At 39.9% G+C, this 27937-nt stretch overlaps 3 protein-coding genes across 11 annotated transcripts in view; 1 reads left to right on the plus strand and 2 right to left on the minus strand.

Annotated features, from left to right (window-relative positions):
• ccdc93 (CCC complex scaffolding subunit CCDC93) overlaps nt 1-5672 on the plus strand; it is a 37092-nt gene extending 31420 nt beyond the window's left edge. For 5 of the 8 annotated variants that reach the window (XM_088929873.1, XM_088929866.1, XM_088929871.1 and 2 more), the window contains 2 exons: nt 605-718; nt 2065-3546. In XM_088929873.1, the coding sequence (XP_088785999.1) occupies nt 605-718; nt 2065-2121 (171 nt within the window). In that variant the 3' untranslated portion in view covers nt 2122-3546. Of the gene's footprint in view, nt 1-604; nt 719-2064; nt 3547-4239; nt 4429-5653 lie in introns of those variants that run through there. The other 3 variants (XM_088929868.1, XM_088929867.1, XM_088929874.1) reach the window with 3 other exon arrangements.
• A 2872-nt stretch (nt 5673-8544) lies between these two features.
• Nucleotides 8545-13464, minus strand: LOC148822377 (5-hydroxytryptamine receptor 5A-like). 2 transcript variants are annotated; one of them, XM_088931172.1, is made up of 2 exons: nt 12692-13464; nt 8545-8877 (listed from the first exon to the last, which is right to left on the minus strand). In XM_088931172.1, exons 1-2 carry the CDS (start codon nt 13385-13387, stop codon nt 8545-8547), a joined length of 1029 nt encoding a protein of 342 aa, XP_088787298.1. In that variant the 5' UTR covers nt 13388-13464. The 2 variants fall into 2 exon arrangements, with proteins under 2 accessions (XP_088787298.1, XP_088787297.1); XM_088931171.1 differs by having other exon boundaries at nt 12683-13464.
• Nucleotides 13465-14627: 1163 nt separating this feature from the next.
• Nucleotides 14628-27175, minus strand: ddx18 (DEAD-box helicase 18). Its single transcript, XM_088929875.1, has 14 exons — nt 27047-27175; nt 26461-26655; nt 25673-25861; nt 25339-25474; nt 25079-25179; nt 24210-24409; nt 23673-23787; nt 22955-23094; nt 21788-21949; nt 20999-21151; nt 20028-20141; nt 19886-19942; nt 18081-18258; nt 14628-16409 (listed from the first exon to the last, which is right to left on the minus strand). The coding sequence occupies exons 1-14, from the start codon at nt 27153-27155 to the stop codon at nt 16264-16266; spliced, it is 1995 nt and encodes a 664-aa protein (XP_088786001.1). The 5' UTR covers nt 27156-27175; the 3' UTR covers nt 14628-16263.
• Between the last annotated feature and the right edge of the window lie 762 nt (nt 27176-27937).

Below are 27937 nucleotides of genomic sequence, written 5' to 3' on the forward strand. Positions count from 1 at the left end.
CGTGGTTTAGTTCGAGTAACAAAAATATAAAAAATTGAAAACAGACATAAAATAAATCCCAGATAGATATTTTCACAAACTAGAAAGTAGAATGTTACTTTTGCTTGTAGAATACCACTTCAATCATTGTATGTTCACTTTAATAAAAAAAAATCAATAATAAATACAGAGATTGCAGCCCGAGATCATTTCTTATGCATACAGATGTTCACTGAGGTGTGTAAACAGGCATGTCTGTTCAGTGAAAGAAATGTGGAAAATGGTTTAAATTAGACCATGTTGATTGCACGTTTAGTGAGACCTTGATATGTGGAAGTTTTTATCTTCAGAGACTCTTAAAATCCTCTTACAACAAGCCACAGACTGTGGGAAAGTCTATTTAAAAATGAAAACCAAGGCAATACTTTTCAAAAAGGTGAAGTTGGGAACAGGCTACCCAGCCTAGTTACCTAGTTTTTAACGCACAGAATGAGCTGGATTACCAAACAAGTCAGATGGGCCGAATGAAACAAGTGTTTGTACAGTATATGTTCTTCTGATGAAGATCCAGTGGATTGTTTGGAGCTCCTGTTGCAGTTAATCTGTTAAAACTTTGTGCTTTCAGATGGAGAAAAAGAAGCAAGAAAACAAAATGAGGAGAGATCAGTTGAACGATGAGTATCTGGAATTATTAGAGAAACAAAGGCTGTACTTCAAGACTGTGAAAGACTTTAAAGAGGTAAGACTTTGATTGAAATTATAGGCCAGGCTACTTCAGTGTCCCTTTTCCTATTTTATGATTATGATTTCATGGGAGTGAAGACAATAGCTAATAAAAGTGTTAAAGCTTAATCACATGTAAAATTTGAATATTTTTGAAGGGCTCATAATCATGACCAATTCAAAGTCAGTGGCTCTTTGTTAATCTGAAATATTCCTTAGCCTAAGTATTTGCAGTACAGATCCTTAGTGAAATAAACAATAATAGCAGAAAAATGAGTTTAGTTTATGGATTCCTTACAATATTACATACCACTGAGTTAATTTAGTTGAGCTGTAGAATCATAACTGATATGTACTGTACTGTAGTTGTGAATGCAGAAATATAATCTTAAAATGGTAATGACATATGCATCAAAGAAGCAAAGAACACTATTGTAAAGCTACTATAGTAAATGGCTTTATGAAGATTCGCAATGGCAAACTTTTTAGACTTTATTAATTACAAAGCATTCGTCAGATGCTTCATTTGAAGGCTGTCTTCAGTGGTTTAGTTATGTAAAATAGAAACTGTTCCAATACTGTTTAATCTTAACTTTTTCTGCCTAACATTTTTATACTATTGACAGGGCAGTTACAGAGCTTTTGTTGTAAGAGCGGAATCAGGCAGTGTTTATAATTATTTTTTCTCTTTTAAAATGAAGTATTTTCTGTAGTATTCTGACATGCATTTAATGGCTGGAGACAGGAAAATGTTCAACTATACCACACCACAAATAACCAAAATTACTGCAGCTGCTTTTGAAGTGTTGAAAGATATTTATTGTTTTTTTGTTTCATTGGACACTTACCTTCATGACAGGAGTGAGCAAAAATGTGTTTTAATTATTGCTTACAGCTATATTGATTTACCAGTAATATGGCCAAATAATGATTGTAACAAACTAGGCAGGCTGCAGAATTTCAAAAGTTGTAGGCACTGTAGGCCTTTTTCAGCACATGTATTCAATAGGTGTAAAGTGATATTTAGAATGAATATTTTGTTTCAAGATTGACATTAAATTGTATTGGAGTTTTTCCTTTGCAGAGTGTACAATTCCTAAACCTTTCACACCTGCATCTCTTTCACTCCCTCTCGGCTTTTTATATTTTTCTTATAATATGAAATAGATGTTTGTCTTTTAAACAAAATATCAGGCATCCAGGATTCTTGAATCCACAAGCAGTTAATAGTAGTCCACAAGTAGAATTCTCACAGCTGTATGTACAGTATGTGTGGCATTTTGTTTCTGATATTTCCTTATTCAAGCTGAAGATTGCAAGAACACTTTTTCTCACACTGTTTGTTTTGTGTTTTGTCCACAGGAGTGCCGAAAGAATGAAATGTTGCTCTCGAAGCTGCGAGCGAAGGGTGTGTCCTAGGCACTACAGCTGAGCAGCATTCTCACGTACAATGGGCTTGTCCTTGTAAGCAGAAGAGCTCTACTTTATTCTGCACACTAAACAATTATTATTATTTCTGATTTGGTTGTATATCACCTCATCCTCATTTACAATTTCACCCACATCAAAGAGCATTTAATGTCAGGAAAAGGTCTTATGAATATTAGTTCTAGGTGAATTAATTCTACATCAGCAGTGAGTAGAGATGTAACAGGGCTCAGGGCACTGAGCATGTCACAGAAGTGATGTCATCCTTTTGAAGCCCAGACAGTGGCGAATTCTTCTGCGTTAGATGGGACCGGCCTGCCTTTTGATGAAGGGGAGTTCTCCGCTGTCTAGGGAACAGCCCCGCGGGTGGCCATGATCGGATCTCGGCACAGGCTGAGTGGAACAGCGTCCTCGCGGTGGTTGCGGAGGAGCACATATCTCATCTTCCACATTGGGTTTCTTGTTTAGCTTTAGGTTAATTTTCTGGCTGAGCTGAATTAGTTTCCTGATTAAAATGGTAAATGTAATCATGGAGCAGACCAGGCTGCTTTACTAGTACAGTAAAGTACAGTGAAGACAGCCAGCTTATTTCACAATTTGAACTAATGTGCACAGTAGAATTACATTGTGTCTGTTTTAGCGGTTTCTCTGCCTTCTCTGCCAAATTAAATTACTAAGTTAAAAGGATAAGGAAAGTCTTTTTTTATTACATACTGTACTGTACAGGAACAGGAAAAATTGTTTAAAAATAGTTTGTCTTTGGTGTACATGCAGAGCACTTTTTTTTAGCTTTCCTCAGACGTTTGTAGATGAAATCCTTGATGTTAAATTCATGCCTTTCAGAACTGCGCAGTGCAGGAAAAGCAGACCTACTGTTTGTCAACAGCTGTAATGCCTTTTTTTAGAATTTTAACCCGTTCTGTGACTGTCATTCTTGAGCTCCCGGTCTTCAGTCTTTAGGGTTCAGACGCAGAACTGTCTAGTCACAATGGTAAATACAGAATGAAAGTACTGTTAAATTAAAAGAGGGGCAAACAAGGAGCAGAATCAGAGCAGCTCAGGATGGGGTAGGATTGAACCCAGTTCTTCATTTTCTCTTCTTTATACACAAGGAAAATACTTTATGCTGCTTGCTGCTCATGAGACACTCACTTTTTATGGATTTCAGATTTTTACAGTATTATGGGAACATGCATTTAACCAAGCAAATAAAAGTAAACTACAACCTCCCACTTTTTTGGAACGATGCTAAATGTTTAAAAGCTGCAATGTATGCCTTTTTCTATGTTAATGCTGAATACTAGTAATTATAATTTGTTGAAATTATTCTGATCCCTTCTCTCCAGTTTCTTTACTATACTATTCTATTTGCAAATGTTTGTATATGGAAAGCAGTAATAAATTGCAGGAGGAAAATTGTTCTTTATCTTTTCTTCTGTTCCCAAGATGAGTCGATGATGTACAACACATGTTAAGCCTGTTATTGACGTTTCTGCAGAAAACAATGGGTCTTCAGAAAAAACAAATGCCTTTCAAAGAGCCTTATTAGAGCCTTTTTTAATTTAATCTATCACTGTAATACCTAGCCTAAGTGTGTTAACACATTTCCAAATGTGTTGTTTTAATCTTGTACTTCATGGATTTAAGTTTTTTGTAAAAGAGTAGTTATTTCTCAGAGTTTTCTGCAGTTCTCTTCTGCATTTGTATCCTAAAAAATGTTTGGTTAACATTATTAGAAGAATAGTTATTAATAGTTATTCATTATTGTTACTACTGCACCTTGTATACATTTGTATACTTACTATGTAGCGACTTTAAAAAACAATAATGTCAAAATGCTTTACATAACATAAAAAACACTCACATCACAAAATAACCATTTGAAAGCACAATCACAACAGCCTTCTTTGTGGAAAAAAGTACATTTACAGGCTGAATTGTAAAGCATGTCGTGCTTATGTGATTTGAATGAAGTTTTTATTGCTATTGTTTTTGTGACTCATACATCAATTTTGTTAAAAACAAGATCATTAAGACCTTTTACTCTGATGTGAGCAACTTAAATCACAGTTCTAATAGTGCTCATTGCTTTTCATGATATTTTTCTAGCAGGCCAGTTCAGACAAAAGACTTCAGCTTGTGATTCATTTGGGCTTTTCCTGTGCTGCACAGACCACCTGAGCCGGGCCTTTCCCCTTAGAAGTACCGCCTTTGATATTCGATGGCAGAACAATAAAACAGAAGTTTGCTGTATGGGTGAATTGTGTATTTCCATCATAAACGCAATAAATCAGTGTGGGATTTTTATGGCATGTCTGCAGCTTTGTAATAATAAAAAGAACCTAACAATTTTCCGTGCATTTTCTACCAGGACACTGAATCGTTGCCTGTTTTTCCTTCCTGATTACTATAAATAAATTAAGAGCAGGAGCAGGAAAAAAAAAAGATTACAACATTGTCCATGTCTGTAGTGAAACGAAGGAAGATCATAAAATTAGCTGAGTCACTGACCTGTTAAGAAACAGACTATAAAAGTGTACTTTTGGCTTTACCTAGGGGGCTTAACTGTACAATTTACAAATCCATCCTTTATTTTTTTGACGTTCAGGTTAAAATTTACTTTTAAGATCTGGAAAGATAAAAACTTAACCACAGAGAACTGTAGAGAATTAATTCTGTAGTCATGTGTAGATGAGATCTACATCCAGCACAACCCTTATGCAGTGTCCCCTTAATTATTTAACACAAGGAGATGGTCTCGCACGTATCCTGAAAGTCTTGTGGGCTTAATTGGCTGCTTCTGTCCTCCCACACTGTCAGGTTAGTGATCTTCGTTGGTGCACTCTGATGTGCTTTTAACATGGCTGCTGGAACAAACATTTGCAATTTGTATCTGCAGAGTACAGAAAGTAATTGCACCTTCTTTTTTTTCCTCAAGAGCTAACAATTATGCATAATGTTAGAAAAAAAAAAACAAGGCTGGTTCTTTTGATATTGAAATCGACTGCCATCCTGGAATTATCTCAATTATTCCTCAGGGTCTCGCATCCTGCGTCTCTCTGATGAATGGCTGTCCTTGGTCTCCAAGTTGCAGGTGTAATTGTTTCTTTGTCTTCCGTACATTGCGGAGTTATGAAACCATTGATTGCTATCCTTGGTTTTGAAATGCACATTTCCAGAATCGTATTGCATTTGAGCTATGTTATTACCAAGGGAATGAAGCAATTATTTTCTTATGTCTTGGTAAAATAAATTAAATATTAAAAGTAATAGATCAAACCCATTGGATTGTCTTCAAGTACCTTAATACTTAATACCCCCCAACAATATTTTGTCCTAAATTGTCCATGGGTTTTCCCACTGCTCCTGGAAACATACTGTATACAACAGTTATACCCAACAGTGTAAGTGCAGACCCTTTAATATCAAGCTGTGTTTTCCTAGCATGTAGTTTGAAACAGCTACAGCTTTTTTTCCTATTATATTGCTGTCATTTTATACCAGTATTTTTCATTTCTTTTAGGGAATTCAGGAGATGGAGCACAGTTCTCTTTTTTTATTTTCCTGCCATTTCCTGTGTTCTGTAACGCAAAGATGTAGGGTTGGCTTGTTTTATGCTAGTGTTGGATCAGTTTACATAAAGTTAAAATCTTAATAGAAATTTAAATTTGTCAGTTTATCTTTTCTTTTTATGAAGACAGTTGTTGAAAGCTCGGTTGGCATTTAAGGCTTGCGAACAAAGATGGAATAACTGATTTAATAATTCAGTTAAATATGAAGCATAGAGGTTTTGAGGGTTTTACATATTTTAACAAACCAGAATCACATTAGATTTTCAGTATAAACAAAGAAACTCAACTTTCAGCCCCAGGCTGCCAAAAGTAAGCACAAATCAACATAGTGTGGTGCTCTTTTTCCTCTGTAGTTTTAGTATCTGGTTAAACTGGGTGAATAGTGTTAACTACTGATCCCTATCAAACCAATCAGGAAAACAATATGCCTCAATAATAACTACAATGATTACTGTTCATCATAAACTCATGCGAGTTTTGTTCCCATTAATTAGCTAGCATTATTAAACGTATTAAGTTACGCACACTATCAAAAGTCTTACTGCAGCTTCTGCCACCTTCTTGTATATGTGCTTTCCTGGTCATGGAAAATTGCAGAGCAACTATGAGCTACTGCATCTCTACTGCTCGTAGGCATCGTGGGATGTTCTTGAAATAGAGTGTCTAAAATGTATCAAACAGGTCTTTCTGCCCATTTTACAATGTTTTAACTCTGCCCTGATTTTTTTTTAAATACAAGGGGTGCAGGGACAAAGTGTTTTTAGATGCCAGTTTAGAAGCAATTTACTAGCTCAGTATGGAAGTGTGCAAGTACCAGACAGTTCTGTCCTGTCGTCCTTGATAAAAAAAACTACCAGAAGTCCACCCCCGCCTTAAGCTCATGGTGTCTTTCAGTTCCAAAGTAACTAATCATTTGGTCGTGTTAAAGCTGGCTCCCTGTAACCTCAGCTGTCATCAGAATACTCATTTCATGTTCACCAAGCCCTTCATTGCAATTACAGGTAATTAGCTTTCTCTGTCTAGCCAGTTCAGCTTTATTAACATACTTAATATTATGTTGCATCTTTTCTCAAATGTCATTAGTTATAGCAAAGACCATGGCAGTAAGAATCTTGAGAAGTGGGCTTGAAAAATCCATCTCTTACTTCAGCCAGTTCGGTAATGAATGATTTATCGACTCTTACCATTTACCAGATAGGATAACGATCCTGACCCTTCAGGTTGTAATGTGTGTATTTTTTAATCCTTGTATATGTATAGAAACTGACTATGTGAGAAACAAAGGCAATATGTAACAATTTTTCATGTGTTTGGAGTCCTTTACAAAATATACTTTAGAAGCAACATAAAATATAAGGAAGTAATAGGTTTATTCCATGCTGAAAAAAAGAAGAAAGAAAACATAACGTTTCGGCCGTGGAGCCTTTTTCTTCTTGTTTTCTTTCTTCTTTTTTTCAGCATGGAACAAACCTATTACTTGTTCCTTTGCAGCCTATGCATGCTGACGCAGCTCCCCACCTGAACATAAAATACATACAGTATTTACAGTAAACACCAAAGACAAAATATGCCATTTTTTTATGACGGAATTTGTACAATTGTCTGTCTGAATCAGGTAAGCATAAAATGCACAGAAATCATTTTTCCAGTGCACAATAAGTGTCGTTTTCTATTTTTACACAACATCTGCGAAAAGTGGTGAATATACAATGAAAATAAAAAAGTGGGATAATGTTAGTCATTGTAGGACAGTGTTCTTTTCCTTGCATTGGCTTTTTCAAGCATGTTGCAGCCTCCACATTGCAATCTATTTAAAGATTCAGGCATTTAAAAGGCAGACTTCCCAGTTCCTCCTCATCAGTGTTGGCACAATAAATGCTTTGTTTATACAGTATGTTCATTTACACTGTATTGTGGAACATTCATGTTACTATAAGAGTACAGTTAGGTTGTACTAGCTAATAGCTTTTGTTTTAGTGGAAAAACAGCCAAGGAAAATGTTATTGTTAACTGTCAGCATAATTTTCTCCAAATAAATTCCAGTTAATTTAATTTCTAAAAGCATGGCATTTAATCCTTCAGTGCTGTCGCAAATCAGTATTTGTGAAGACCGTGCAGTGACTGACATAATGGGGCATGGGCACGCCTTGAAATATTCCTTTGGTAAGGATGATGATTTATCTGACAAGCCAAACCAGGGATCATCGTTAACAATTTACAGATTGTGTGATTAACACACTGTGAGAACTTTTTTCAAGAATTCATGCAAAAAAAAAACTTCAGTACAAAGGAAATGTTCCAATAACTGGCTAGTAGGAATAGGCTTAACCTGTTACAAGTGATCATATTTATATAACCAATTGCTTTCAACTTTGTAACAAAACTAAATGTATTTTTAATGTTTGTATCCTACACAGCCATTCATTGTATAACTATGGACTCTGAGATCAAAATGCGATTTGAACCTTGTATCTTATGTTGACTTGCCAGTTATCTAGCAAAGACCTGTACAGGTTTAGTTTGATTTGTGTGAAATAAAAAAAGGACACTCTTCTACTTCAATCTAGAATTCAATTATTAATAAGACCGAGGGAGCTGAAAGATCCTGATCACATTCCTCATGTTCCCTGGACTCATACACTGTTCTTCCAGCCTCGCTGTGAGCAATTCTACTGGACACAGGACTGTCCACCCCAGCATCCAGACTGTTCATGGAAACCAGGTGTAATAGAGCCGTGGAGCAAGACTGATATCGTCTACCTCTGCTGTTGCCTGTGCTTTGAGTATCTACCTCATGCTGTGGGCCTTCGTGGACTGGGCGCTGCCCAGTGGCAGCAGGGCTTCACCTCTGCTTGGAGAACAGGTTCCTGAAGGCGTTGTTGTAGTTCTTGTTGAAGGCTGTGTAGATGAGGGGGTTGAAGAAGGAGTTGGAGTAGCCGAGCCACAGGAAGATGCTTTTCCAGGTGGGCGGCACGCTGCAGGAGCACAGCGGGCCGACGAGCTCGGTGATGAAGAAGGGGATCCAGCAGAGCACGAAGACCCCAATCAGGATCCCCACCATCAGGGCGGCCTTCCTCTCCTTCTGCTCCCGCCAGCTCTCGCCATCCGGCTGGAAGGTGATGGCGGCGTGACGCGCCGTGAACACCATCTGGGGCTCACGAGAGGCCTCCTTCACCTTGCCGCCAGGAAGAGGGAGGGAGGGAGTGTTAGGGAAGCGGTATTTTGGGGTTGCGGGACAGAATTAAAAATCCAGCCTGTGTGTGGCATTGTGACTAACCTTAACCCAGCCTCCAGCAGTTGTTTTTAAGGACTTTTAACACTGCAGTTCTCTTCGATTTTGTTTACTGAGGTGAACACTCTCCTCACCCCCATCTGTCAGCAAGTATGTTTTATCTACAGAAAACAAACTGTTCTACAGAGTTCTGCCTCATTTCCACACCACATACAGTACTCTCGATATTATGCAATCCATTCAAAGCCTGTAGGCTCTGCAGCATAAATAGGCCTTAACCCTTGTATGCATCACATTATTACAAATTATACTCTTAAGAACACTAATAATGAAGTAGCTTCATTTAATGTAATTAAATTATGTATATGGCAGTCAATTTTTAAAAACATTTGTTGACAAGCTGCTTTCAGTACAATGTTTTTATTGTAATTCTTTTGCTAAAAAGTCTCATGTATTGATAGTGAGAAACATCAATGCTTTTTAAAACATTTTCCCCTTGGCCAAATGTGAATCAAATGCATTGGATTTCTTTAAGAAGTGTGCACCTTCTAAGTAAAGTTAAAGGAAATTGGACACGTCTGTTTTTCCCGCAGCTTTGTCGTGACCACAGGGAACCATTTAAAGATGGGATTGGCATTCAAACACTGTTTGCGTCTACAGTGGTGACTTTAATTGGCACAAGAACAGAAAGGCTACTTGGTGGCAGAGATGTTTTCATGGTTGGCAGTGCACATGGATGAAGGAGCAATAGGAAGGCTGGATTTCTCAGCATGAAGTTCTTAAGACCTCTGCTTAGTTTCCAGAGAACCAGAGCACAACTGGCATCAGCAGCATGCTATCATCTTAACCAGCACAGCTAAAAGGATATAATCTCACCTCCAGCATGCTGTGATCACTGAGCATTTCCATTTCAAAAGAGCTCTACTGGAGTACAACAATGGACCAAAAAAAAAAACTATTGTGCAAAAAGGTATTGATACCCATTAAAACCGCCAATGTGTCAGTTTAGACTGAAAGATACTTAAGATTATTATCATTTTACAGATGAGGATGGAAATTAATATGTGCTGGTCCAATCTATATATATTTTTCTTAAATTTAGCCATCAAATTTAGCCATCAAAAAGCATGAAAAATGTGTCAGTGCATTCAGAATAATGACAGAAAGTAAACAGTTCATTTTTAAACATGGGTATTTGTGTTTGAGAAAAGTTTCATAATTGTGGTGTAGCACAGCCTTTAGAGTTTACAATGTAATATGTTTGGAGTTTTCCAGGCGAGAGGTGAAGCAGCAGAAAAGGAAAGAGGAATGTTGGGAAAGAAGCAGACAAATGAAATGGAGTGATGTTATGTTAAAATTGTATGATGTAAAACTGAGAGCTCACTTAGACTATTGTGCAGAAGTGTGGTCACCCCAGTACAAAAATATTCCTGCTCTGGAGTCTGTACAGAACAGAGATGAGCAGTCAGGTGCATCCTCAAAAAGAACTGTATCTTTTGAACCTTGAACAGAGAAAACTATGAGTGCTGATTCAAGCATTCAGTATCCTCAAAGGCATCGTCACAGTCAGCCCAGTGGAGTACTTCAGAGTAAACGGCAAAACATGACCCAGAGGACAACAACTGAAGCTAGGGGGGAAGTGCTTTTTTACACAAAGGAATCTTTTATAAGCTACCCTGGCTTCTTTTAAGAAATGGCTTCCTCAGATTAATTAGCTATTTACTAACAAATGGCCTAGATGGAACAAATACAGTAGCCTTTTCTAATTTCTCAACCTTATATTCTTTTTTTTTTAGCTTTCTCTGTGTGCCTATTAATACACTGTGCGGCTTAATCTAGTTAATTTGAAAGGACGCACGGACACTTTTTACAGTAGTTGTGTAGGTGTGAAAGAGGCATTTTTAGCAAGTAAATAAATAAAAGAACAGATACTGTTCAGATACTAGATGATAACGTTAAAATACACAAAATGTTGTACCATTGCATAATTAAATATGAATATAATGACCTTTGTGGATGCAATACCCATAACTAGAATTAAAGTGTAAAATGCTTTATACCCATTTCATTGACTTGTTGCTATGGGGACTCTGCTGTGTGGATATGAAGGTCTGTTATGGTTCTCCAGACATGCCTGATCACCCTTAAACATATCATTGAAAGAGGCTGTGAGAAGCCAGACAATTTAATGACAAGCACTCACAGGAGTGTGCCCAATATGAAGCACAAAGTCATGTAAGGCAGAAATACTTCACTTTGATGAGAGCTTAAAATGGAAAGCCCTCTGGTAGCTGAACGCATGGCTGAATGATATCAAGCGTGAAATGTAAAGGGCAAATGATTTACTTCTATTTTTTGGGAAAAAAAACAGAGGAGGAGGAAATGGGATGGAGGGGAGAGGGTCAAATTCAAAGAGTGCTTTTATCTAAAGCCGCAGAAATATGTTCAAGGATACCAGGTTAACACTATGTTAGGGTTGGGAAATGTTAAGTCTACCCAGCTCAGCATTTTTCACGCCGAAGCTCCGGGAAGTGGGATTTTGCTGGATCACTCCCACACTGACACTGACAACCACTGAGGTTTTCTTCAGCCTCTAGAAGATCATTAAATAATGGAACCACTTTGTGAGAACTGAAAACCACAAATGAGCAATGCATTTTCCTTTGTATGTTGCCCATCACACACCTTAATGTAGTTAATCCAACAGTTTACCCTGTATCTGCATACTTGTATGCATGAGCATTACAGTCAGATTAGAATCTGTAATTACTTTACAGTAATTACATTATCATTATGCTACTGTACATGTTCTTGTATATATACAGTATACTAGACTTTTGCCTGCTTTGAGGTGCTTTATATATTGCATTAGTGGGCTATCATTGTAATTAACTCAATTAAGCTCTGCATATTTAAGGTATTCTTGTTAAAAAAACAACTATGTGCTTTACTTCAGACTGACTGAATTTGTCACACCCATCTGAAACAGTGTCTTTACTTTGCATCACTATGGCTGTAACAGAAAAAAAGCATCAGATAGATCAACTGTTTATAATGGTAAACACATTTTATAAATACCATCACGTGCTGAGTCAATCAGCCTACAGGAGTTCTGTTCTAATGGCAAATTGATATCCATTATTTACTGAGTGGGTCTGCCTTAGATAACTGATTCTGTGACGAGAACAGTACACATTTAGCATCCGACTAGATGGAAAGTGTTTGCCTTTTTCCTTTTGACACAAAAATTGAATCCGTATCTACTGTCATTTAATGCTTGCCATTGGGTGGCACGCTGGGGTTCAACTCCAGAGCTGTGGTGTTCTCTCCTTGTTTGAGTGGGTCCCCTCTGGGTGCTCTGGCTTCCTCCCACAGTCCAAAACCAGGCTGGTCATTTAAACGGCTTCTGGTGTGAGAGAGTGTGTGTGTGTGTTTGTGTCTGTGTGTCCCTGTGATGGACTGGTGTCCCATCTAGGGGGTTCTCTGCCTGGCTACTTGCCAGAAAAGGCTCCACAGCAACCCTGAACTGAACGAACTGGTTAGGAGAAAGGATAGATGGATAATGTTTACATCTGCCTACAAATGAGCAAATTCTTTTCGGGCCCCACGCTAAACAAGACTGATTTAACAAGCTTGGGATGGCATTCGTTCTTGTGCTTCTTTCCAACACGTAATGTTAACCGCGACTGGGTACGGCTCCGCAGGGACGTGTAAGGACAGGACACACAATCCTGGTATAGTCTCTTACCTGAACCACACCAGCCAAAGGCATGACGGCGTTCCTCTTGCGGCTCCCAATCCTGAATTTCGCCGCTTTGTAAATCTTCCAGTACACGAAGAGCACCACCGAGAGGGGCAGGTAAAACGCCCCGCAAGTGGAGAAGATCGCATAGGAAGGCTCCTGGCTCACCTGACAGCTTTCGTCGTCGGCCGTGTACGTCTCTCCCCACCCAAAGAGGGGGGACAGAGAAATCACCGCTGACAGGAGCCACGTCAGGGCTATCATGACGTTGGAGATTTTCTTCCTTGTCTTCAGGGTGTATTCCAGGTGCCTGGTGATGGACCAGTACCTGTCCAGGGCGATAGCGGTCACGTTCCAGATGCTGGCCGTGCAGCAGAGCACGTCGAAGGAAACCCACACGTCGCACAGCAGCCGGCCCAGCCGCCATCTCCTGCCCGAGAGCTCGTTGACGAGGCTGAGGGGCATCACCAGGGCCGCCACCATGACGTCGGACACCGCCATGGAGGCCACAAGGTTGTGAGGCACCCGGTGGAAAGTCTTCACCCTCAGGATTGTAACCAGCACCAACAGGTTCCACAGAAAAGTAGCAATAATCAAGATGACCAACAAAGTCACAATGAGGATGCTGAAGATGGTGAAGGGATATTTTTTAACGAGGTTTGCACCCGTGCTCCCGTTCTCCCACGCTGTCAGATTAAAGTTACTGTCCATCGTGGATGTCTTTGTGCAGTCCCGTACACATGCGTGGCCGCCTCAAGGAATCGTCCAGCACCACTTACCTTATCGTTAGTAACTTCTTCACAGACATTACAGGGCTCCACATTATTGTAGCGCCCGACCTCAAAAACATTTGTCAATTATTTGTTCGCAGAATGCTTTGTTGGTCCCTGAATAAATCCCAAGAAGTAAGAGCTGGATTGTTACTGAGCATTTTCATCTTCTTTCAGCAGTGAGCTTCTGATTCTCCAGATCAGCGGCTGCACGACACCTTGCACAGACACGCTCTTCTTCCCGCATTTCAAAGTCTTTTTATTAGATAGGATGCATCTTTGCCGAGAGGAGAGCGGACAACATCCTCCCCTGATGGAAATCCGGGCGAAGTAGCCAACAGTTTGCAATATGAAAAGAGCTTTTACGCAAGTTTCGTGACCACCTATGAGAGACCCTTCGCTCTGACACATCGAGCGAAGCAGCGCTGTTCTGATCATTCAGCTCGCGTCACCGAGCCTGTAGCCAAACACACCAGACCCGCTGCCGAATTAGTAAAACATTAAAATTATCTACAGTATTATACTCCTGACGGAACTCTGCGCGCTTTTTTTCAAACAACACCAGGAAAGATTCGCCAGGTGTTTGAAGTCTCCGTGGAACCAGCAGAAATCAAGCGGTAATATTAAACTAAAGAGAATTTCTTAAACTGCACCAGGTTAGGGCAAAAGAGCAAGTACCGATGCACCTCAACACGTCAAGCGGTTTCCACCTGTTACATCTTTAACTAATATTAATAAGACGTGTTTTCACTATCCCTTTTAATTAAACGGTGCATTTTAATACAAACACGCAGTTAGATTTCCGAGTCGTTCCGTTGTTCAATCCGCGTCGATTACTTGTTAACAACAATCTCACCTCCGCTAGTATGAATAACGGCTGTGCATGTTTATAACAAACATTTAATGCAATTTTACCGTTCTTTCCGAAAAACCCATCGATGATTTAATGAAAGCGTTTTGCAATTACTGGGTTTTAGTCCTGATGTCCAGCACCGCGCCTGCTCTAGTCTGGAGTTGGGTTAGAACCAACACGGGCAATGTCAGGAGTAAAAGCAATAAAGGGAACTACGATTTACACTTAAATTATTAGGAAAACTACCCACGAACGTGTTTTAATGCTGATAAGCAATGCGTATTGCGTGGCGCTTCAGGGAGTTATTGAGCTTTACAAAAGGCAACTATCAGCTTGAAGGAAAATTTATTTTTAGTCTTAGTATATAAAATCATTTTGCGTTGCAAACATCTGATATAATCTCAGCACACAATGCTTCTTTCAGAAGTGCGAATGCACCAATAAAAAATTACAAGTTCTCATTGACCCGATTCTCCTTTTCGAACCCTCCCATCTCCCTCTTCGCGCAAAGAGCAAGATGAAACCGCCAGTCATGACTGCACTGACCCAGACGTCTTAAACCACAGCAGCAGCGGCGAGAGTATTAAGCTTGTCAATTGGATCGGTTTAAATCGTTTTTCCCCCATCTATGCTTGGGAATTTAAAATGCTTTAAAAACACATTTACTGCGGTAATTCGTTATCACGCAAATAACACTTGGTGGAAACATTTCTTTCCTTTGTCGTTTGTTAGAGCCACTAATCAAGCTTTTACCCTGACTCGTTCATCTTACACCATAGAAATAAAAAAAAACTGGCTTTAGAATCCATCACCTTTTTTCCTGACAATGAAGAGGGGATCTGATGGCGTCTGCTCAGCAATCAGTAATTCATCCGACTCTAGAAACCTAATCACACATATAGTTTCTGCCTAGAGTTGCTTTTTAATGCATCCATCAGTTTTTCAAGACCCACTTAGCCCAATACAGGGTCATGGACAGACACTAAGCACTGGGGTCACACACAGAAACAGGAGACAATGTACAGATGCCAGTCCACCAGAATGGCACATCTTTGGACTGTGGGAGAGAACAGTGAGCACCTAGAGACAACCCTAATGGACAACATGCAAACTCCACACAGACAGTACCCCAGTATGAAATTGAATCCAGGACACAATCGCTGCGAGACCAGTACACAGTTGCAGGCAGACTGCTAATACCACTCCTGCGTTAATATAGACAGTATTTATAATGTTCTTGAAATATTAGGATAAATACACCACTGCCTGAAAAATAAGATAAATGCTAAATAACTACAACACAAGAGGGTAGGAGGCCTTTGCACTTCTCCTCCATAAGGGGTTTGTAATATGGACAGAAAATCAGTTTGTTATACCTTAAACTGTAACAACACTCTAAAATACTATGATCAGAATATGAAAACAAGCTAGAAAAGTTTTGAAGTCACAGATTTCCATGTTTAAATTAGTTGGTTATATTGTCAGTGCTTTCAGACACCCATATTGACTTAAAAAAAAGTGAAAGTTTGTCAAATTACAGGATATAAAATCAGGTCATATATAAAATGCAAATTAAACTTGAGAATCAGAAAGACTTCGGAAGTTGAAGTTCTTGAGGCTGAAACTTTCCTACAACTTCAAAAAAAAGTACACAGTCTGACTAATGTATGAATTACAGGACTCTGTCATCTATTTTTCATTCTTTCTCAAAATCATTTTCTCCAAGAGTGAAACAGCTAAATCGTGTATTATTTAGAGGATCATATGAACAGGCATCAATGGCACATCCAATTAACACATCGGGAGGAAAACAGGGAATGCTGACAATTTTCAGAAAGGGGAGGGAGGAGTTCGTAAGCAGAGTAGACGCGCACGCAAACGTTGAAAAGACGGCAGGCAGCATTCGTCCCCGATGCAGGTTTTTTAACTTCTTTAAAACGCCCTTAGTAGACAGAACAAAGGCCTCAGCGGGAAAACTGCCTCTTGTCGGCTCCGGCTTTGCTGACGTGTTTGAAGATCTTTGATTTGTAGACGTTCTTCGACTTCTGGTACCCGAACCCCCCGCCGCCGCCTCGCTTCTGCATCTTGATCCCTTTGCTGCTGTTGACGTCTGATAAACAGTCGTGGTCAAGGACAAGAACCAACACAGAGAGTGTTTAAACAAAAGGAGATGACCATTAGCACTCTGGGTATGCACTCTGGTTTGCTCCACTTCAATGCATGCGTGTACTACCACCACTACTCACAGCAATACTTAAGGCCACCCCGTAAGCAAACAGATCGGTTTTAAAACTTGCAGAAAAGATGACTGATAAACCAATGTCTAATGGCATTAGTTGAGCCGCCTCAGCAACACAGGGCCTTAAGTTCCTGTTCGCAGGGAAGAGCACGCTGGGATAGCAACCTGACAGGGGAACAGAGATGCAGAGTCAGAACCACCCTGAATGTTTTTTTTACAAAGAGGACCTTTAAGCTTTTAAATGTAAAAAAAAAATAATAATAACAGCAAAAACTCCGCAGCAGTAAATAAAATTGCCATTGTCTTAGTGCAAAGCAGAGGATTCAATTTCAGTCCCTTTTGTATTTCATGTTGGGATGCTGACTCAGATAATATTGTAGATACAGCAGTTAGCATTAATAATACTGGGTTTGACTCAGTACCTTTATTATAACGGTATATTTTCCAAATTAAAGAGGTACTGCTGGATATAAAATACCTGTTATTCATCAGCTGCTCTAAAAAAGGTCTGTTTTTTTTAAGACTTTTCCACTTACCTGAATATATATTTTTCCCCTCAATCCTATGAAGTTGCATGCAAGCTTTATTTCAAGAAATGGCTCAATGAGAACCTCAGATCAATTAACTACTAAATACCAAATGATCTAGATGGGCAAAATGGCCACCCCTTGTTTTTAATTGTTCTTCTGTGTGCATTAATAATTGTCAAGTTAAATTATTTCTGTACAATTTATTCGGTAGCAGTGAGAATTTTAAGCAAAGGTGCACTTAATGTATTTTTTCTATTCAGCTGTCAAACCAGCAATTATTCTTTAAATCAAGGACAGATGTGTTAATGTATGAATTGTATTAGACTTTTGTCTATTTTATATTATATTGATTTAACAGATATTCATGCATCTTGGAACAAGATACTTCAAAAAGTACAACTCACAAAACAGACAGAAAAAACTTTCTGCTGTGAAGTCATTACTTTAAAAACACATCATTTATAGGGGTACTTTTGTATGTAATAAATCAGATTAAATAAATCTCTTACTGCAAATCAATAAATTAATAAAATAACTGAGAACAGACTCTGTAGTGAAAGCATATGTGTCCAGTTTAAGACTGGATGGGATTTAAAAGATTTTTGTTCTGTATATAAAGTAACCAGTTATATATCACTCTCCCACTCAGATCTGAGATTGTTTACTGTTTCTTCCACATGAACAACTTAGCAATTTTTTGTAGTCATTAAGCATCATCAATAAAGCTTCCCTTAAATATTAATTACCCCCTTTGCCTCTCAAAATGTCCCATTACCATATGTTTCTTTACTGAATTCACTTACTGAATACAAATTTAGAACCGCAACAACTCAATTTCTATTGCTACAGGCACTTTTGTATTATAGTTCTACTGTGTTTTTCTTGTTTAAGAACAGCACTACACCTGGTAGAACAAGTTCCTGGAATGCAGGTCTTTTTGTTGGCTTTGCATGAGCTGGGTTACAGCAGCAGTGGGAGGGAGCCATTGCTAATGTCTGAAGGGAAAGGATACTGAGATCCACGTAGGGCGGCACTTTGAATCCAAAGGAAAGAGCCACTTTCTGCAGGTCCAGGGTGTTGACGCTGTAGATCTGTTTCAGGGAGTGGGAGTCGTACGCACGGACATAAGCTTTATAAGCTTCTTGGGCTGATTTGTGCAGATAGTAGTTTTTCTCAATCAGTTTCTCAAGCTGCAAGACAAAAACAGGATTTCTCAGAATATTGTTTTGGAAAAAAAAATCACTGTGAAACCAGTTTATGCCCATAAGCTATCTCTGTGCTGTCAGTATGCAATCTTTCTCACCACAAGAGATCTGTTCAATGAAGCATTGCAGCTTAAAACGAAGCATACAAAAAAATGAAACCTACAAGAAATGTTACTATCAGGAAAACAACTTTTTCTTAGCAGGATTCACTGACATATCTAAGTTCACTATCAGCAGGGGATCTGCTGTGGAAGTCAAAGACTAGGTGAGTTTAAGTACACGGCACACCTGAAGACAGCTCAGTCAAAATGTTTTTTTCCTTCCACTTTTCGCATGGAATTAACTTTGACTAGTTCCCTTCTAGTCGAGTGTGCTCACTGTTGGAAACAATACAAGACGTACATCAGTGACATGGTTTGCAGATGTTGTCGTGGGGGGATTTTGTCCTACTCCTCTCGCAGAGCCAGGGCAAGCATGGCCTGTTCACTGGTCTCTGAGCCCTTCATGCCACGCATCACTGCAGCCTGTCCTACAAATGACCAGCAGGCCTGAAGTCTGGGGAGTAGGGCATCCATGGCACGACAGTCACATTCTCCTCTCGCAAGACCGCCACTGCTGCAGGAGCAGCATGAGAGTATCATGAGAAGAAGGCATTTCAGCCAGGGTATCTCCATGCTGTCGGGTTGCCACCAATCCTTACAAATACTCTATTCTCTACAGCACGTGACACCTGGGCCTCTCCACTAACCTTGGCAAAGCGGTCAGACCCGTGGTGGCTTCCCAGGTCATGGCCGGACACTGATGGGACCGTACTTGGCTGGAACTGCTCAATGTGAACACCCCAGACAGCACCATGCAGCGTGTGGCCTCAGTCCAGCCTCCCATGTGCCAGCAGCTCTAAGGCAACTTTCTTTTCATAACTGGGGTGCATTTCTTCCTTTCTGTTTCTTTCCTGATTTTCACCAAGCTTGACGATGAACAGGTTAAGTCACCTCATCACCTGTGCCAGGTCAACCCTCTCACTAATGAGGTGATATTAAGTATATGGAACAAAATCACTCCAGCAGATAATATTAATCACAAATAATAAATTTATCGCAACAGCCAAAGTATACAGACTTCGGATATATTTTAAACTTCTAAGAGCATATACACAAGAGTTTCTGATGTTTAGTATATCTATTTGGCAAGAGCTCCTTTCAGCTCTGGATTTGTTCAGCCTTCAAATCCAATTTAAGGACTGTATGCTGCTTGTCATGATACTCATCCAAAATCACTGACATGCTACATTGTTAAAACATCAAACTTCTATCCACCCACACATTTGTGATATAGACCTCATCATTTTGTGAACAACTTCAAAGGGCACTAGAGATCAGAAAGCAGGTTATTTTCCGCTGTGCAAAGGACGTCTGTGTGGCTGAGGAAACTATCTGCCAAGATCCTCACGAACAGATTCCTGAGCCATTTCCACATCTCATTTTCCACTGCCTGCCCTCTGCCTCCGAGGTAAAGTTAGCAAGAGTGCAAATGAAATTAACCCCTTATGTCTTAGAGCAATTTCTTTCAGAGCAAAAAACACAAAGTGCAGAAGACTGGATGGAAAGCACACCTGTGACTGGATGTCAGAAATTTTGCTCCAGGAGAATTCAAATTCACTCAGTGGCACCTGCAGAAGAGAAAATATTTTCATTTAGATTAGATAAAAAGATGATCAAAAACATTAAGGAGAGCAGACAAATGGTTCCCCTTACTTTAGCTTGTTTAAGGAAACGCAGAAATCCCAGCTCTTCAGGCCTGAGGATCAACAGGGCATGTCCTCTCCCATCAATCCCTCTAGCAGTTCTCCCTACACGATGGATGTACTCCTGACAAGAGCACAAAACCATGAACCACAAGATCAGTGTACTGGTGTTGAGAGCTCAGTTCATAGATACTGTCAGCTTTGCCCTTTGTACTTCCAAATCCATGTTAAGAGCAAGCGGACATGATCATCCCTTGCAGCTCACAACTGGCAGCCCACTGAAGCTCTGCAGGTGTGAGTCTGGTCTGCACCTGGATTGGAGACTTCTGGGAAAAACAGTTGCTGCTGGAAGAGGTGTAAGAGGGGCCTGCAGGGGGCGCTCGCCCTGCGGTCTGTGTGGGTCCTAATGCCCCAGTATAGTGACAGAGACACTATACTGTAAAAAGGCACCGTCCTTCGGATGAGACGTAAAACCGAGGTCCTGACTCTCTGTGTTCATTAACATCCCAGGGTGTTTCTCAAAAAGAGTAGGGGTGTAACCCCGGTCTCCTGGCCAAATTTCCCATTGGCCCTTACCAATCATGGCCTCCTAATAAACCCCATCTATGAACTGGCTTCATCACTCAGTTCTCCTCCTCATTAATAGCTGATGTGTGGTGAGCATTCCGACGCACTATGGCTGCCGTCACATCATCCAGGTGGGGCTGCACATTGGTGGTGGTGGAGGGGAGTCCCCATTACCTGTAAAGCGCTCTGAGTGGAGAGTCCAGAAAAGCACTATGAGTGCAAGCAATTACTACACTAGCAGCAACCACCAAATATTTTTAAACTAAGATGAGTAATGAGGTAGTATAAGCTACAGCCTAGCATGCTGGAACAAAGTCTGCGAAAGAGAGAAGACCGTTTGGCTCATCCTGCTCGGCTTGCCAACGTTTTCCTTGAAAAAAGAAAGACAAAGCAGCGATTCTGGGCAGCAGTTACCTTGGGGTCGTCAGGCGGGTCATACTGCACGATCCAGTCCACCTCCGGCACGTCCAGGCCCCTGGCAGCCACATCTGTGCACAGCAGGATTCCTGAGTCCGCGTTGCAGAACTGGAAAAATGTGGTCGTGCGTTTCGTCTGCTTTTGCTTCCCCTGACAGAACAGAAAGAAGAGTTTCCATTTTAGAAAAATGACGGGAATGCCCGCACTGCGAGAAGGAGCCGTGTGTGGGGTACAGAAGATATTAAACACTCTGGGGGAGAACAAAGGCAAGCTAATGTACATGCTACAGTTTTAAAATCACCCAGCTGCAGAAAAACTGCAACTTTCAACTTCTAGGTCAAACTCATTAAAACAGTTCTGGCTAATTATTTTACTAATTTTAGTCATTCACTGCAACAGCAATTATTAATAATTATTAATACTTAAAAGACTAATGACTTCTCCACGTTCTACCCTACAGAAATCTTTAAAAACATACCCATCAAGAGAATTAGGGGTGTCTGCATATTTCAGCGTATCTTGCCTGCTTAATTAAGCAAGATAAATAATTTGTAATGCTGCAGGACTGAGAAATGAACCAGTGTGCGCGCATAGCAGGAGCACATGATTTTAATAACCACCAAGACAACAATCATATGGCTTAAAATTAAACTGAATTCTAACAAAATGCAACGTGTTTACTGAAAATTAAAAAAGGCATATTAATCATTTGCTGGGAGTGGAATGCGGTCTTGATAGTAACAGATGCCTTTAAATCCTGACTTGTACGCTAATTCATTCACTCACATGAATTGCCATGACAGGCAGGTCAATGTAGTTCAGCAGCTCATAATGGAATTTTACAGACATGCAGGAGGAGAAAAACACCATCAGCTTCTTCTTACGGTTCTTCTTCAAGAAAGTAAAGAGCAGCAGGAATCGTTTTTCAGAAGGACACACCACATAGCCCTGAAAAAATACAAAGAGGAATGTGGAGCACTTCAATTATTTTGATATTCCTTAAGATGTTTTACTTGTGGCGAATACTTTTAAAATGGTTTAATAGGTTTTGGTGCTTATTGGTTTGAATGAATAATAATGACATATCACTTCAGATGTTTCTAATTACAGTTAAACCCTCGGTTTAACACACTTTGGATTTAGTGGACAAACTGGTAAAGGGCTTTTGTCTGCAAAAGAAACCCCTGTAGTGTTCTATGGCAAATTTTTCTGCCAATACACTGGCAAAACACATGAAACTGAATTTCAAATGCAGTGACAGACATTTTGTAAATGTCACAATATAGTGAATGAAAGAACACATGGTGAAGCTTTGAGTGGACACATTGAAGAGAACCGTTCCGTAAGATATTGAATGAATTAATCCAAGATGAAGGCTTCATCATCACAACTGTACAATGCCGATGAGACTGGTCACTGTTGATGTTCACTTCCACAAAATACCCAAGCATACAAGCATTACATGTGCTGGCATGGGCGTCTGTGTGCAAATGCTGACAGCCTTTACAAAGTGAAATGCAGTTGTAGCACGGTACAGAGACTGAGAGTCCTCAAGGATATAATAAACGGGTTTCAAAAACACCTTAACGTTAAAAAAAAATGTGGGTTAGTTTTGACATTTTCTCATACACGAGAGTGTTTTTTGGGCTCCAAATATCTCATTGGGAATTGAACAAACAGCCGGCAATACTGGACACCCCTTTCCTCGGACTGAGCCAGTGAAGCAGGGCTTTACTGTACAGAATTACCAGTCCGAGTCCAGAGGGGTAACATGGATCATCAAACATCCTTTTGGGAGTGTGAAAACTGGTATCCCTGACAAACGTAACAAATACAGGGATGTTTAAAGAACAAACAGAAAAATGTCTCTGTTGCTGCAGTCTTTCTACAACTGGTGAATTTTTTGCAATTCAGAGATAACAAACATCACCAGGTCTTTTACAGAATCATTACCTGCTCCAGGCCTTCCACAGTAGCTGTTTCTTTGTTGTCATCAACTCCAACATACAAGGGCTCTTTTTTAAGGGAAATCCTGGCCAGGTCTTCCACTCGGCGGGTTTGTGTAGCAGAGAAAAGCATGGTCTGCCTTCGTTCTGAAAAAGAAAACAAGTAACTCCTATATTGCTGCACACAACGAGAATCAGAGTTTATAGGTGCAGCAGAGCTATTTGCAAATATCCATTACAGGTTGAAAACAGAACACAAGAAAATGAAAATAAACAAGCATCTCTAGTAAGACTGCCAGAATGCTAGTTATAGATTAGTAACTAGCACAGAACAGACCATCGTTCGAGATTGAAGATTACAAGGCAGCAAGGTTTCTCCACTTATAATTTCTTAATATACAGCACCTTGGAACTCAAAAGACTTCTTAATGCTCTGCAACCATTTTTTTACAGGGTTCGCTATAAAGCACATTAGATCAAAGGAAAAACTAAACAACTGGCCTCCTTTTATGAATTGCTTCCATCTTAGAAAAATGTCTTATATCTTCATAATTTAAAGTTGCCAATGTGTATTTCACTGTGCAAACAATGAACAGTGGAGGCTACCACTACTGTTTGATAGGCACTGCAAGGTTTCACAGGAAATAATGTATCTCAAAATGTGAGCCAATAATGTGTAAATAAATTCCACTGTAAAAATTACATTTGCCAGCTTTTGTACTTACTTGGCAAAAGTTTAATGATTTGCTTCAGTTCTTCTTCAAATCCAACTTCAAGAATACGGTCAGCTTCATCAATTATCAGGCACTGCAGGTTCTTGTACATGAAGCCTGGGGTATTCTAGAGAAGACACATTTTGTCTTAAGAGACAAATCCAAACAAAATGTATCCTGCTTAGGGTATCCGATGCTTTATTTTAATAGTATCACATTACTTTTTCTTCTGCAGCGAGAGAAATATAAATTAAACTTTAAACTGAGCGTCTACTACAGAACAGTCTAAATCCATTATTGCTTGCAAATGTTACATTCTAAATGTTAAGTTTAATTTGTAAGAGAGCTTTAATTACAAGATAAGTGAAAATTTCAATTCAAACAATTCAACAACTTTTTGTGAGGGCATTTCTGGAAGGATGTTAATAAATCTAACATTTAAAACGGCACCAAAAATTCTACACTTTTATTTTCTCAGAATTGCATTTAATGTTTATGATTTACCAGTTTGCACTAAATGAATTGCACAAGCCATTTACGTTAGCGTACCTGTAAGTGATCCAGCAGTCTGCCAGGTGTGGCAACAATGATGTTGATTCCATTAGCAAGCTTCTGTGCTTCAGCTGATCTGTTGCTGCCTCCCATTATTAAGCCATACGTGTGTACGTGATGCGTCATTAATTCCTTAAGCACACCATATGTCTGCATTGCTAACTCCCGGGTAGGTGACAGAATGACTACTCCAGTGCCTAAACAAAGTAAAAAGCATGTTAATTTTGCAGTGTTGCTGATTTGGATTGCATCAACAATAATGGCACAAGCTTTAAGACTGATCGTCTGCCAGGTTAACTGAGTGACCTCTGTGTCCTCCAGGGCACTTGCAGTTTGGCTGTGCTCTCAGTGAGGGACACCTCTGGTACAGGATCGTGGTGCCTGGGATGAGTTAAAAGGTGAGTGGCCAAAGGTTTGAGAGACAGGGGAGTCTGCCTTCACTTCTCATTCTCCTGCGTTGGGGGCTCGGGTTTTGAGTTATGAAAGAACAAAACTGGCTATTTCACAATCAGGTAAGTGTAACAAAAAAATGGCAAGTCAATTAAAAAAAAGAGACAATTTACTTAAATAACCTGTAAGACCTGATCCTATAAGAATGAACCCTGCTTTATGTAATAAAAATTCACATAGAACTGCTTGGTAAAGACAGATACTTGATATATTGATTCACTTACCTATGATAGGAGCAGGTTTATCTTTTTAAGTGAGAAATCTATTTGCCAGAAAATACAGTTATGTAGGAAAACATACACCGTTAAAATCATAAAACGGTTAAAACATTCCATCACTTCCAGCTCTGGGAGCTTTGGACTCCGGTGAAACACAAACAAGTACAACAATGATCTTCGTCTCGACGGCTGTCTTACCATTTCTGGGCATGAACTTCAGCTTGTAGATCAGCTCAATGGCAGGTATAAGAAAGGCCAATGTTTTTCCACTGCCAGTCCGAGCTGCTGCCAAAACATCTCTGCACAAAATATAAAAGACATCATTGAGGCTTTCAGCGTCCCTTAATGCAGACAAATGAGAAACGTCTGGAAGGGACCTTCTTTCACTTTGAAAGGTGAGCACATGAGGTGTGCTGAAGTATAAAATAAACCAAGGCGTGAGCATTCTGGGAACTCACCGGCCTTCCAGCAGTGGTCTTATGCTTTTGTGCTGTATTTCCGTCATGTGCTCGAAGCCCATCTCTTGAACTCCCTTCAGTGTATTTTCACTGACCTCACCGGACAAAGAGGCAAAAGAGGTGTCCTCAAAAGCACCTGGTTAGTATTTAAAAATGATGAATAAACACGTGTTACACTGGAGACAACGGAGAATCTCACTTTATAGATTACTTTGGCTCCATGTGCACTCTTCAAACATAGTCCAGTAAGCAAAATGAAAGATATCATTCTAACCTACAACAGGACATTGATTATTTGGGGGAAGCAATCCTGCATTTGCAATGCCTTCTTTACCTGTTAGCCCTAATGGTAGCTGTGGCCCCTCGCCCTCCTCATCATCTTCCTCAGACTCTGCAATTGCAGCTTGCTCTTCCTCATCTGACTGCTCTGGCTCCTCCAAACCGTCCACAGAGGTCACGACCTCCTCACTGGCCTCTCCTTCCGTTTCCTCTTGCTCCTCCTCTTGTTTAGCCTTCTTAGTTTCTAGGAGGTAATTTACACAACAAGATTCACCACCTTCTAGCCAGTCTTAAGAAACTAAGCCAGGCTGGTCCTGGGCAGTCGTGACATGGGAGACCTCCACTGTAAATCGTGTTGGAAGACCCAGCTGAGGCTCTTCCTTTTATTCAGACAATTTCCAAACCATTGCTAATGCACAGTGATCAGGACAGTGTACTGTAGGAGGTAACATCCTTCAGACCAGACATTACAGATTAGAATGGGTGCAAACCCCAGTGTCCCAGCTACATTTCACTCAGGCTTGTGCAGTCTGGTATTCCTGAAGATTCCCCTCATTCACAGGGGGAAGCAAGTTCACTAAAACAAAGTGTCAAAAAGCTGTACCGTCTCAAACATTTAAACGTTTGGCAGTTCTCTGACATTAGAAAATCCAATCAGACATGAAAATCAATTCATGACAGCAGAAGGACCTTAAGATATATTTACAAGGTACAAAATAGAAATAAAAATATATACTGGATCTAAAAATGTGTTATCATGCAATAGACATCATTTATCAATAGGTTTCCACTTGCGAGTGCATTATAAGGAAGTGCACTTCAAACTGCATTATGGGAAAATACCTGTTTCCTCAGAATTATTAGTTAATTTTATTTTCCTTTTCTTCTTTCTGGGGCCCTGGGCTACAGCGTCCTCGTCAGCAGAGACGCGCTGTGTTTTCTTCAGTTTCTTGGCGGTTTTCACGGTGTCCCTCTCTTGTCCCGGTTCCCTTTCGTCTTCTGCGTCCGGACACGGTGCTGCAAGTTTACCGCCGCAATCTAGAATATCGCCAGGGTGAAAAGACCAAAAAAAAAAATCGACCGTTTTAAGTGCACGAAAATAGCCGAATAAGCGTTCGGTTCAGAAATTTAACTGGCCCTCGAGCAAATGCGCTCAGTCCACCGATGCCGGATTGAGAAAATGACACATAGCTTTAATTGGCAGTTATGATTCTTGTAAATACAGTTGAAAATACAGTTCCTTAGACATGATTAAATAAGCCCTCACCCTTTTCTAGCAATAACGCCAGTTTTACTTCAGATTTTCAGAATTTTTTTAAACCCAATACACTCCAGCATGGGACTCTCACATGCTTCCGACACCAGAATAAGAAGAAACTTACTTCAAATTCCAGATCAGATAACACAAGACCAATAAAGCGCTCATTACCATCATCCTCTTCTTCCCTCCTCTGTTTTTTGAGTAAGTTTCGCTTCTTATTCTTTTCATTCCTTTTCTGGATTTTCTTCCTCAGAAGTTTCATCTGTAAGTCAGCCATGTTGGCAAACCTTCTCTCAGACACACGTGCGACCAGCAAAAGGACCCGATTACAAACTGAGGCGACTGAAAAATTGCCTGAATGAAAGTCAAGGACCCAACGCATAGGGCTGTTTCTTTCGACGCCTGTGTTTTAAGGATGACTGCAGTTTAGCATTCAGTGTTCAGTGTGAACAGTTTTCCAACATTTTGTCCTGTCTTGCATTTTTGGTCGATAGGTTAGGCTCAGGCTCCCTCGAAACCCTGTATTGTGTAAACTGGCTAGAAGATGGATGGAGAAAGTGAGGGGTGGGGGGTACATCCTCAAAGTTTATGTAACTTCAAACTTCCTAAAAAAGAAGGGAGGAGTACTTAAAGAATGAACAGGTAGCGGGTTTGAAAATAAAAGAAAGGAAACACAACGTTTCGGCTGTGGAGCCTTCTTCAAAGAAGTACCCTTAAAACAAAAGTAAATATTACATTATTTTTATTCTTAATAAAATGCCAAGAAAAATCTTTTGCAAATGGAGATTGTTTAATGAGAACTTAAACCACGAGTACAATTAAAAAAAAGGTTGCATCAGTTTTTTTAAGGTTTGTTGGGATGTCATGTGCAATACCAAAACATTTTTATCTTTTCTTAATCCAAGATCGCTTAATCCGGTGACGCACGTTCAAATCGGTTTAATTTATTACATAAGTATACCGCATTTTTGACACGTGGGTATTACATACATTTAATGGTGAGACACTTGGGCAGTGTACAATGTTGGGAATCATAAGATCAACTGGAAGTTCGGGCGC

Source organism: Atractosteus spatula, chromosome 13 (genome assembly GCF_055471065.1).
Source record: "Atractosteus spatula isolate fAtrSpa1 chromosome 13, fAtrSpa1.hap1, whole genome shotgun sequence".
In the NCBI taxonomy this organism is placed as follows: Eukaryota; Metazoa; Chordata; class Actinopteri; order Semionotiformes; family Lepisosteidae; genus Atractosteus; species Atractosteus spatula.